Source organism: Callospermophilus lateralis, chromosome 10 (assembly GCF_048772815.1).
Source record: "Callospermophilus lateralis isolate mCalLat2 chromosome 10, mCalLat2.hap1, whole genome shotgun sequence".
Taxonomy (NCBI): domain Eukaryota; kingdom Metazoa; phylum Chordata; class Mammalia; order Rodentia; family Sciuridae; genus Callospermophilus; species Callospermophilus lateralis.
Window position 1 is genome coordinate 108188640 of NC_135314.1, and position 12676 is coordinate 108201315.

Below are 12676 nucleotides of genomic sequence, written 5' to 3' on the forward strand. Positions count from 1 at the left end.
ATTGACTGCTCTTCTGAGGCTGCTGGTTTGATCTGGTGCTTTGGCCTGTGCTCATTAATGAAGTTTCTGCTAATGCACTCATACCCATCATTGCCTGGTGGTTGGCCCTGTGGCTAATTTAGTTTTGCTTCAGGAGTTGTGTCCTGGGACCCCTGCAGTGGGCTTTCCCTTCCAGTTGGTTCACTGGCAAGCAGTCCACCTGAGACTTTCAGCTTCAGGTTCACTTTGCTTCATCTCAGCAGTCTCTCTGGCAAAAACACTAGCTAGATCATCACCTGCCTCCTCATCTCTTGAGCAGTAAGCAGCAGCTTCTGCATCTCTTCTAAGCTACGTGTGTGGGAAGGAAGGTTCTAAAGTGCAGTTACAAGTATTTTTTTTTTTTTTTGTACAGTGAGCCACCTGAAAATTCGGTGTAAAAACAACCATTATGCTCATGTAGTTCATGCATCAGGAATTTGGACAAGGCATAGAGAAGAGAGTTTTTCCTTGCTGCAAAACAGGTGGTATCTCTTCTGGAAGGCTTGCTAGTTTGCATCTAGAATCATTTGGAGGCATCTTCCCTGGAATATCTGCTGGTGGCTGCAGGCTTTGGCTGGAGCTTGGTTGGCTGTGGGCTGGGAGGCCTCCTTGTAGCCCCTCCCTTGGCTTCCCTGTGTGACCTCCTTTGAGCCTTGCAGCAAGACAGCTGGGTTCTAAGAGCAGGTGTCACAGAGCAAGGAGGAAATGTTTGGCATTAACTAACCTCAGAAGTCACACAGCATTTTACTAGTTGAGATGGTTACAGATGTCCATCTGGGACCACATCTGGAATAAGACCCAAGGTCCATACCTAGCCTACAGGGCGCTACTGACCTGCCTTTCCCTTCCTCACCAGTCTGCCTCCACCTGCCAGCACTCTCTCCCTCTCTCACTTATCTATATTTGTGTTGACCTCCTGGATGGTTCCACAGCATCCATAAGCACCCTCCTGCTTCCAGAAACTTGTGGTTCTCTTTGCTGGGCTAGGATTGCCCGAGAGAATCACAGTATGCATCCTATTTTGAGTCTCTTATTCATGAACCTTTCCTGACTGAATTATTAGAAAATGCACTCAGTATTTTCCTTTACTCTAATTTTTCTCCTCAGCACTTACTGTACCTGATCCTGCTTTTAGTTGGTCTCCTTGGTACTTAACACATGCATGCATGCTCACATGCATACACACATACAAATTCACTACTCATGATGGTGTTATATCCAAATAAATCCATCAGAAATTGAGTGTATCTTAAGCTGAAAATGTGTTTGATGCTCCTAACTTGCTAAACGTCATAGCTTAGCAACACTACCCTCCAAGTCCCGTTGTCTGCCTGAGGATCCTGGGGCTAACTGGGCACTCCAGCACAGTGATGCCTCCCAGCTTCTCAAGAGATTAACCTACCATGTTTCACTAGCCTGGAGAAAGGTCAGAAAATTAGAAGTATAGTTTCTTCTGAATGTGTATGGATTTTGCATATTTTTCATAAAGTCCAAATTTTTAAATGGGATCACTATATGTTGGTATATATATATAGTGTAGTAAAGAACCTGATCTTATTCAGAGAGATGTAGTCTCTAATGCCCTGCAATGTCATGCTTGATCAGGCTGTCTTTGAGGGCATGGGCCCAGCCAGACAGTAATGATGTGATTGATAGTGGGGGGCTTTGGGCCACTTTTGGCTGGCTTGACCTCCAAAGGGGCTGGAAACTAGCATCAGTCTAGTGAGCAGTCCATCATGCTTACCTCTGCCCCTACTGTGATGAAGCCCATTAAAGACACTGGACTCAGTTTCAGATGGCTTTCCTGGTTGGCAATATTCTGCACATGTTGTCGCACACTGATGCCAGGAAAGTATTGTTGTCCATGACACCACAGGAAAAGTGCAACGCAGATTCCACACTTAGTTTTCCTGGATTCTGCTCTATATACTTCTAACCTTGGCAGATTTCAATTTGTAATCTTTTGCCCATAATAAACCATAACCATGAATGTAGTTTCCCATGAGTTCTATGACTCTATCAAGTGAATATGCAAACAGAACCCTGTGAACTTGCAGTTGTGTCAAGAGGGAGGAAATCTTATGTGGTCTGTGTTCACCAACTGCAGTTCCTCTACTCACAGAATATGTATATTTATGTATGTATTTTGCTTTTCTTCCCAGTTACAATTCCAAGTAACTAGAATAATTTGTAATGTGTAGTAGTCATCTATTGTAGTGAAGAAATGAATGGAATTAATGGAAAAGTACAGAAATTAAGAGGAAATCTGTAAAATCCAACCCTTTAGGATCATGTTAAGAAAGCCTCCAAGAGGAGGCATAACCAAGTTCTCCTTTATTATATTCTGAGAAATTCTGTCTTCAGAATGAGTTGCCTCTGACAGTCACAACTTTTGGAAGTTTGGAAGATTATGTGTTTTTATTATTCGAGAGGTGTAGGAATTATGTTTGCAGTTTGTAAGTGTCGCCACCAGATGGTGACATTTTTATTAGGTAGCAAGTTGTTTTTATCCTCAGATACATTAATTTATGGAGAAAAGAGATAAGCTATCCAAAGTACTTCCTAATAAGAGCAACTATGTGATCATATTTTACAAGAGTAAGAGATCGGAATATATCTATCACAAGATATCAGTAAGGGTAGTTCCTGTGCCAGGAACACGTTTTGATCATTAGAATTACTCTAAGGAGTAAACAAGCCTGAGCAGACTGTGTAGTGAACTTCCCTCTCCACTGTCCATGTGGGTCTGGAGGAGCCACATGTGCTTGTTCACAGATCTGCCTGGTCTTTCTTGCAGACCCAGCCGCTGTTGGTTTAGGGGTCGAGGTGTCACAGCTTAGCCCTATGCTGTAATGAGCAGGTTTCTTTGGGCTACATCATCCCAGTACTTCTACAGTACAGCAGAATTTTGAAATGTGCCTCTTGTGTTGTTCAGTACCAAGGGCTGTTCAGGGTATATCCTAATGGGTTTCATTTTCTCAGTCCCCAGCTGTGTTCTCCAGTGAAAAGAACGTGGAAGACAGCAGGGAAGTGGTCTTCTAGCCCAGTTCCTCTGCTCTTCTGACCTGATTTCTATCGTCTTTCCATTCACTGTGCCCAGTTAAAAGGGGTTTGTTTGCATTCTTTACTGTCTTTTCAGTTTTATTATGATCCTGTTTCTAATTTCCTTGTTGCCCAAAACTGCATTTTTAAGTAGCAGTATCATATACCTCTTCTTTAGAAAATGATATGTCTACATTTATCAGTCTGTCTTTTAAGCATTATTGGAATATTCCATTAACTTTTATTTTTAAAAGACATTTGGTGTTAATGATTGATAACATTAGACTGATTTGATATTTGTCATTGTGTTAAAATTTGAATTTATAGGTATGCCTTATTTGAGACTTGATTGCAAACATTACTAATGGCATTGCATTTGTTTCCCAAATTTAGATAACAAGATATTGAGTAGTTATGTAAAACATTGAGAAAGTCCATTGAGATCATCATTTTGAAAATTATTTTTTCTTGGTGGCAAAAAATGCCTTCTAAAAATGAAGTCATCTGAAAGCCCATTTGAATCAGTTTGGAATTTCAGTTTGGTATAATTAAATCACCAAAACGAGCTGTTCCAGGGAACAATTCACTCAATCTATAAGTTAATAAATGAGGTGTGAGTGAGGTGGGGCCACAAAAATGTCATTTCAGTAATTTTGGGAAGTAAGTATTTAAGTGATATATTTAATATCTGCATACAGAAAGAGAAGAATAAAGCAGTTTGAGGAAAAACCACTTCAGAATGTTTGAAATATACATCATAATAAACTGACAAAGGAGATTTTGCAACTTAATGTATTTTGAAATTAATCTTGAAAAGTCTACCTTACAGTCATTTAATAGAACATATTTTGAATCATTTCTTTGGGAGAACATATCTTTGGGGAAGAAAGAAAACAGTGCTTCAACTTAAAGTAATATTTGAAATAAAACTGTGCTTCAAGAATATCTAAGTAATTCACCCAACTTGCACCTTAGGGACACTTTTGTTTTAGACTTAGAGGGTTTCCCTCTACTTTATCCTGCACCTCTTAGGACTTAATCTGGAAGTTTTCCCCAAAAATTTCCATTCAAATAAACCAGACAGTTCAGGATGAAGTGTACAATTACAGCCTTGTTGAAGCTTGGATCTTAAAAATTCAGGTAGTGGGGTCTTGTCCCAAGGAAGGTGCTGTTGGGAGGAAAGGGTGACTCTATAGGGTCTGGTGGAGGTCCTTGTGTGGTTGGGACATGCCCTTGAAGGGGAGTGTGGGATGGGTCCTTCCTCTGTCCCTTGCTCCCTGGCTCACCCTGACCTGAGTGGCTTTGCCACATGCTACTGCCATTATGTGCTGTCCAGCACAGCTTTAAATACAATTGGGCCAACCAGTCATGGACTGGAGTCTCTGAAATTGTGAGCCAAATAGACCTTTTCTCTCTGTAAGTTGATTATGTCAGGTATGTATTATAGTAAAGGAAAGCTAACACAAACTTTTACAATAATATTTGAATTAAGAGACTACTTTGAATTACACCTGTAACATACAACATACTAGTTTTATAGGCTAGCTGTTACATTTAAGAGAGAGAGAAAAAATAAGAACCAGCATTTATAGAAATGAAAGAAACAACTATTTATAAACTAGAGACATGCGTATTTCCAAGATGGAAGCTAATTTGCTTTTAAACACAAGAATGTATTTCCTAGACACAGGTGTAAAGATAACATAGTAATTGGAATAAGCTTGCTTTGCTAGCCACATTTAGGCAAGGCTCTTCAAATATAACTTGAAGTTTTGCTACATTGCTTCCATTGTCAAAATGCCTCTTTCCCCCCCTTTCTGTGAAGGCCAACACTGGGTGTAGAAACATGTGCGTGGGATCAGTATATGCACATGACAAACACAGGCAAACACATTAGTAAACTAGGCCAGGATTTGACTTAGAAAAGATTTTTTTAGAAATCAGATAAGACAGGAAATCATTTAATTACCACAGTGTGTGATCTTAGGTAGCACATAAGATGCACTCAGTGTCTGCACTGGTTCCAGTTCCTCACACTGAGCATAATCAACTAGTAGAGCAGTGAAGCTCACACCGATGGGAGATGGCAGGACCTCAGCCCTGGAAGGAGGGCTGGTGCACAGTACGTGGTGGCAGTGTCCCCTCTGCCTGTTAGAGCAGCCCATTGCTAAGTCCCCTTGCCTTCCTCCTCTCTCTTCCTGTAAGCTTGATTGAGCAGCTGGATTTCCTCCTGGTAGCCCTCCCTTTCCTGGTGCTGCCTCTTGCTGTTCTGTCTGTGAGCTTCCACGGTGTCTGGAATGGAGATGTTGATGTCTCCGTCGGGATTGCTGGTGGGTAAAAAAAGGGAGTAGGAAGCCGATTCCCCTAGATCACATGAAACAAATCTGTTCTCTTTCCGTGAGTAGCGCAGCGACGGGGATCTGACTTGGGTGGAGGACTGGCTGATGTTGCTGATGATTGACACAGTGTCCAGGGCCTCCTCATTGTCGCAAATTTCAAGAACCTCGAGGTGTATTTTCACACTGGTGTCCGCAAATGTGGGGTGAGACTCCTCTGAGTTTGGTTCATGGCCAACGCTTTTAGATCGATAGACTTCTATTTTCTTAGAGGCTGGGGTTATTTTTTGCCCTTCTGCGCTTACCTCATATGTAGAAAGAGAGAGGGTTTTCCCCGTAGGTGCCTGGAGAGATACCGTCCCCTGGAATGCACACAAGGGAATGGCGAGCCCACCACCAGCACGCTGTGGACAGAAACAACATGTTGTTATGGAAAATGAGTCTCTGAGAGTTGCATATTTACAAATTCATTTTATGCATCAGAATAGTAAAATTTTTCTCTTTCAGAACCATTTCCCTAGAAACTGTTTATAGATATAGGAATCATGTCACAAAAGTACCAAGCTCAGTTTCTCCAAGTTCAAATACAGCCTCTAAATGAGCACAGTCAGAACCTTTCTTTGAAGATAAGGAGCATATTTCCACAGTTGAAGGCAAAATGAATGTACTGATGGGAAGGAATAGACATTTCTAAGCGAAGAATTTGGGCATAAAATTGAATACATATTTACAATATGGAGTTGCTTTTATATGTTTGTTACATATTCATTTACATTTAAAAGTTTGCATAGGTTGAAAGAAATACCAACTGCATTATCAGCCTGTACTTTTTTTTCTAATTAGTATGCCTGAGAGAATGATAATTGAACAATGGTGACTCAATGAGGTACAAAAGCTATTTCAACTTTTTGGTTTGAACATTCGTAAGAGGAACTAAATGTCATCAGAACTATGCTGCAGTGGCTTTCTTTCCAGAGAAACCACAGTCATTAAAGTAACCCAACAATGGAAGACCTCTCTACATCACTGCAAAATCTTTCATAGAAGTTTAAACCTTTTCTATTATACTTTGTATATTGTTATTTTTCAAACCATACTCACCACTGAGAAGTGCTTAAGAAATGGAGAAGAAAATAAAATTAATTCTTGTGAAAGTCTATGCTTCATATTGCTAATTCATCCCTTTATACTTTCAACTGACCCTTTTTTTCCTGCATGTTAATTAGTCTCACAAGCAGATGGCAATATGCAAAATTTCCCTGTGCAATGGTTCTCAAAACCGAGTCCCTAGACCATCATCATCACCATCATCTGATAACTTGTAAGAAATGCAAGTGTTAAAGCTGAATGCTAGACTTCCTAAATTAAGACACTCTGAACACAGGGTCTAGCAGTCTGTTTTAACAAGCCCTCTGGCTGATGCGGTTCCCTAGTAAAGTTTGAGATACATTGCTCTAACTACAGAAATGTCACAGTTCAGTAAAAGAAGGGTGTGTTGGTCTGACATTCTATACATGTGCTTACTACCCCAAAAGCCTGGATTTGCCTGTTTCTGTCTACTAGGGGAATTGATAGGTAGCTACTGGTGTTTTACCTATTTGGGGTGGCCAGCCTTCCCAATTTCCCTAGGACTGTTATAGCATTGAAATTTCTGCATTTCCAGAAATCCCTCAGTCTTAGGCAAATTGTTGTTGGGCGGTGGAGAGTGGGAGCTTGGTTACCTGTTTTCCATGGACATTTTGTATCTAGACCCAAGAAGAGTGACTAGAGGAAGCACAGGATCAGGTCCCACTTTTGGAGAGCAGCTTGGGTTCTCTTCTGTTCAGAGAAGTTTGTATGACAAAGTGTATCACAAACTTCTTGGGTGCTTTTACACTGTGCTCCTTCAGTGAATTTCGGGACTATGAAGAATGCATTCTGGTATGTGTATGACATGTCTCCAGATTTTCCCAGTTACTCCCTGTGGAGAAGTTTTGAATTTCGTTTATCCATAAAGGGACCTGGGAACCTGACTTCAGGGCCTTGTACTCCAAGGGGCCAAAAACTTTAACAGCATATTCTATAAAATTCAGTTTGGCCTTATGCCGAGGTCGAGGACTTCATCAGCTCCACTGAATGATGTGGCTGAAGCTGGAAACAACACTGAGTTTAACAGCTGTATATAGTGGTGTTTGGTGGCAGCTTTTGGCAAAGAGAAAATGGATGGCCTCCATGTTTATTAATCTATTCATTGAACATTTGCTAATTGTTATATGCCAGAATCTTAGCAAGCATTGGGAGTGCAGAGATCCCACAGATGGTTGAACAAGTAAGACATGGCAAGATAAAACATTTTTAGCTTTAGGTGTAGTAACTGAGTTACAAACCAAGTTCTATCGGATCCAAAGAATGATTACCTCTGATGGAGAGATTAAAGGTAGGGGTGGCACTTGAAATTGACCTTAAGAATCAAAAGATTTGTAGTTTTAAAAGCCAGCCAGCCAGCGAGCCTGCCTGCCTGCCTGCCTATCTGCTTCCTTCCAATACAAAATGCAACAGGATATTGAGCCATTTTAGCTTATTTACATACATGTTACACTTCTGGCTAATTTGAAGAAGAATTTACAGCATCACATTGTGAAGCTAGTTTACATATATCCTTTTAAATGACATAAAATCAGTGTTACCGTCCTTAGTATCAGACTTTACAGGCCTTGATTTCTGAGTGACACCTCATAAGTTGAAGGACTATCCTAAAAAATGTCCCAAAACACTTTTGTTATCAAAGACAGAAACTTCTGTATTATTTTTTAAATCAAACTTGAATGAAACATTACTCAATCAGAAAATCCAACTGTCATGTAGTAAAACTTATAAATACAGCTTTCTTTCTTTATTCTGAGAGTAAATCTGAAAACTGAACTCCCTTACATGACACTTGGTTATGAGAAAAAAAATCTACCTCAGTGCTTCATAAATAATTTCTAACATTTTTTTACATGATGTGATATATTATGTAAACAAAGTGCTATGGACTATACTAGCTTAAGACAAAAATATGCTACAGAAACTTAGTTACTAGGCAGTCCTCAGTGGTTTAGACATGTCTGTCTAGGGAGAATTTTCACTAGACCATTTACCATGTAAGCACTCACCATGTTCTTATGTGTACCAACTTGCACCACCGATAAGCCATTAATATAAACCAAATGAGATGATGAATTTCTGTGCATCTGATTTTATATTTCCACATAATTCACATTGCAATAACTCCCCCAAGATAACCTTCCCTTCAAAGGAATAAACCAACCTCACTAAGGTAGCAAATGACAGCTCATTAAAATTGGCATTTCAGAATTGCATAGAGCCAGGGTTTGGTTAAGTATAATGCCTGATTTTCCTGAAATAACACACAAAGACCTAAGTTATTAAAATCATTCTGAAGCATTCTCATTCAAATGGATGGTCTCCATTTAAAAGACATAGGGGCAAGAACAAAAAGACGATAACAAAACAACAGCCTGGTTAAAAATGTGCAAAAAACTTTCATAGATAACTTCTCTAAAGAAGATCTACAAATGGCCAAGAAGCATAGAGAAAATGCTCAACATCACTTCTTACTAGGAAAATGCAAATGAAGACTGCAGTGTGATACCACATGGCACCTGTTGGTCTGACTGTTATTTTAAAAAATAAACAATAAATGAGGAGGATGTGTAGAAGTTGAAACTCTTGCACACTGTTGATAGGAATGTAAAATGTGGTAACTGCTAAAGAAAACAGAATATAAGTTTCTCAAAAAGTTTAAAATTGGAATTATCACATGATCTGGCAATTCCACTTCTGGGAATATACTGAAAAAGAATTTAAAATGGTCTTAAAGGGATATATGCACACTGATGTTCATGGCTACATTATCTGCAATAGCTAATGTGGGAGCCATCTAAATGTCCACTTGTTGATGGATGGTTAAGGAAAATATGATATATACATATAATGGGATATCATTCAGGATTAGAAAGGAAATTCTGCCATATATTACAACATGGTTGAACCTCAAAGACATTATACTAAGTGAAATAAGCCTATCTTGAGAAAGTAAATAGTGTATGATTCCAGTTCTATGAGGTAATTAGAATAGTCAAAATGTAAAGACAGGAAGTAAAATAATAAATTCTAGGGACTGGGGAGAAAGAGTAATGGCAGAAGGGGCAGGGGGTAATTGTGTAATGCACATGGAGTTTTAGTTTCACTAAATGAACAGAGTACTAGAGATAGATGGGTGATGGTCATGGCATCGTTATATAAATATACTTAGTACCATGGAACTATACATTTAAAATTGATTAAGATAGTAAATTTTATGTGTATTTTACCACAATTAAAAAATTAGGGGGAAAATTAGAGACAGATTATATAGAAACAGATATGAGCATCCATTTATACCATCAAAAATTGGCAACTTAATTTCAGCAAAACAGTATTACCTGTCATTTTAAGCCAATTTATTAATTAGAATCATGCTGGGGTGTAAATATTTAATGTATAAATTTGCTTTGGTTATAGAGTTCATGAACAGTTACTCCATGTGATCCATGCCGCAATATACCCATGCTGAGTTATTATGAAAATATTGGAGAAAAAGTTCCTTAACTTGGATAGATCAAGGGTTTAAGAAAATCCAGGAAATTTCCTATGTCATGACTCAGTTTTTACAGATGAGTAGAAATATCTGATATAAATGCTTTTATGTAACATTCTTCTAGAGGTCCTAGCTGGGCAAAAATCAAGAAAAAGAAATAAGGAGCATAAATGTTGAGTAGAAAAAGATAAGAATATCTTACAGATGAAATAATTTACAGATGAAAATATTGTAGAAAATTCTAGAGAAGCAAATCCAAAAAAGAACTCATTAGGGAGTTTAGTAAGGTGACTGAGTGCTAGATAAATAAACATAGTTTTTGCCAACAAAAAGCATATTTTAAGATGGTCCTATTCAGAAATAACAAAGCTATAAAAGTGTGTGACACTTTATGAAGAAAACACTACAATAATGAGAAATCCAGAAGAAATAAAAAACAGTGTTTTCTCATCAAAAAACTACATTTAGATACAAAAATTTGATTAAAATAAATTTTAATCAAAAATCCCAAAGAAATTTTATTTTGGAACTTAAAAAATTCTGCTTAAGAATTATTTGTTGGAATAAATATGCTTGCAAATAACCAAGAAAATTGGAAGCAGACTAATGAGGTGGACTTCCAAATAGAAAATGAAGTTATAGTAGCTAATAGAGGGTGTTAATGGCAAGATTTGATAAATATGTAAAAGAGGCTAGACAGTCAGGAAGCTAGTTTAGTATATAATGAAAACGGCAATTCAACGTATGTGGGGTAATTGTCCTTTAAACAACAAACTCCAAAATTAAAATAAATAGGAGAAGGATTCAGATGAACTTTTTACATGTCATCGGCTGTACATTACAAAATTAGATCCCTTTTCATTTCACGTGAACATTTTAAAAAATTGTTAATTCTTTTAAAAGCCTAGGTCAATGAGAACTTTTCAAATCTGGACTGAAAACTGGGAGTCATGAAGTAAAAGATCAACAGATTTGATTGCCAAAAAAGAACAAAAATTGAATTTCCCCTGTAGAATATATAGTATAAACAAAGGCAGAAGGGCCACCGGGAAGATACCTGTAGCCTAGGTAAGAGAGCATTTACTAGTTAAAATATAGAGAGTTCCTCTGAATCAATGATAAATCTCCAGCAGGAAAGTGGAAAGGGAAATTAAGCGTAAGTTTAAAGAAAGAACAAAACATGGCAAATGCACAAAAAGATTATCAATTTCACCAACAATAAAAAGCAAGTAGAAACAATGAATCATCTTAGTTTCTCAGATTGCCCTCCATGAAAAACAAAACAAAACAACAACAACAACAACAACAAACTCAGAAGAAATAAAAAGATTGATGTTATCTTTAGGGTACATTTTTGACCATATTTGACTGCAAAACAAAACTACATATACTTACCAGCAATCTTATTTTTGTGAGTCTGTTCCACCAAATGTCAGCACATGGTAGTGTTTATTTCAGCACTTTGTAAGCCCCTGGTTAGAAACAACTTAAGTATCCATGATTTGGGAAATAATTTAATACATTGTGGTAGAGTTATATACTGGGAACTCTGCTGAATGAATGAGGTAAGGCTGTACAGGCTGCATGGGTAAAATCACTTCCATACAATTTACATTGTAAAAGCCAACTGCAAATCTATATTATTGTTTTCTTGTAGAAAAATACCCACCAGAAATCAAGCCAGAAAATTATTCATGTATAGGAATAAAGTAGATACACAGTACATCTATATGATAGGCCTAGAAAAAATTTTTGAAAGACTACCAGACAATTATTTTCAACATTACTTTATGATTTTTTTCTTCTCTAAATTGTATCATTTTTTCTTTGTTACTGTGGTTATTATTTCAGTTATGGAAATGTATTGGGTAGGGAGGAGGCAGAGACTCTTACTCATGATGGTGTCAGCCCCAGGCCTCCAGAGTTGGATTCTGAACTGCATTTGGAGTTTGCTTTCTTATTAGGTTGGAAACAGAAGATACTCTGGATGGAAGGTATGTCTCAAAATCTTGCCCTCATGGTTTGGTTGATTGGAATAAGAGTCCCAGTTGGGGTATATAGCTAATTTCTTATTCACATTTTAAAGAATAGAAAATGCCACTAAAATAGAAAATAGTTGAATTTGATAATTAAAATTCTATTAAAATAATCTTCTGGCTCTAGTTAGACAAAAAGTTACAGCATTCTCAGAGTGCCAGAGTCTATAATAAGTCAGAATCTCCTCCCTAATTTTACTGGAAAAACTGTTTTATAAATATTCAAGTTCAGTGTCCGTCATTGTAAATATAAAAGTTCTGCCTGGGGAAAAATAGAGAAGGAACATGAATCACAACCATAGTGCCTTGCTGTCCAAGGATCTGCAACTCATTCAGAAGTTCAAGAACAATTTCAAAAAGACACCAACAGCAAATGGCAATAAAGCTTTACAAGAAAATGAACATTAATTGTGTGAAGTAAGAGATAATACAAAAACCTACCAATACTGGCTTAATTTATCTTTACATTGGTGCTGAGCTGAATAGTGTCCCCCCAAAATCCGTGTTTACCCACCTCTGTGAATGTGACCTTTTTTGAAAATAGGGTTTTTGCAGGTGCAATGAAATTGAGATGAAGTCATTGAATTCAAATGGGCCCTCACACAGCTATTGGTATCCTTAGG

General features: G+C 37.8%; 1 protein-coding gene across 1 annotated transcript in view; it reads right to left on the reverse strand.

Moving 5' to 3' along the window:
- Window positions 1-5227: 5227 nt before the first annotated feature.
- The window catches only part of Gpr149 (G protein-coupled receptor 149), a 68681-nt gene continuing 61232 nt past the window's right edge, over window positions 5228-12676 (reverse strand). Inside the window, exon 4 of the mRNA XM_076868845.2 lies at window positions 5228-5800. Coding sequence (XP_076724960.1) covers window positions 5228-5800 — 573 coding nt within the window. The remainder of the gene's footprint in view (window positions 5801-12676) is intronic.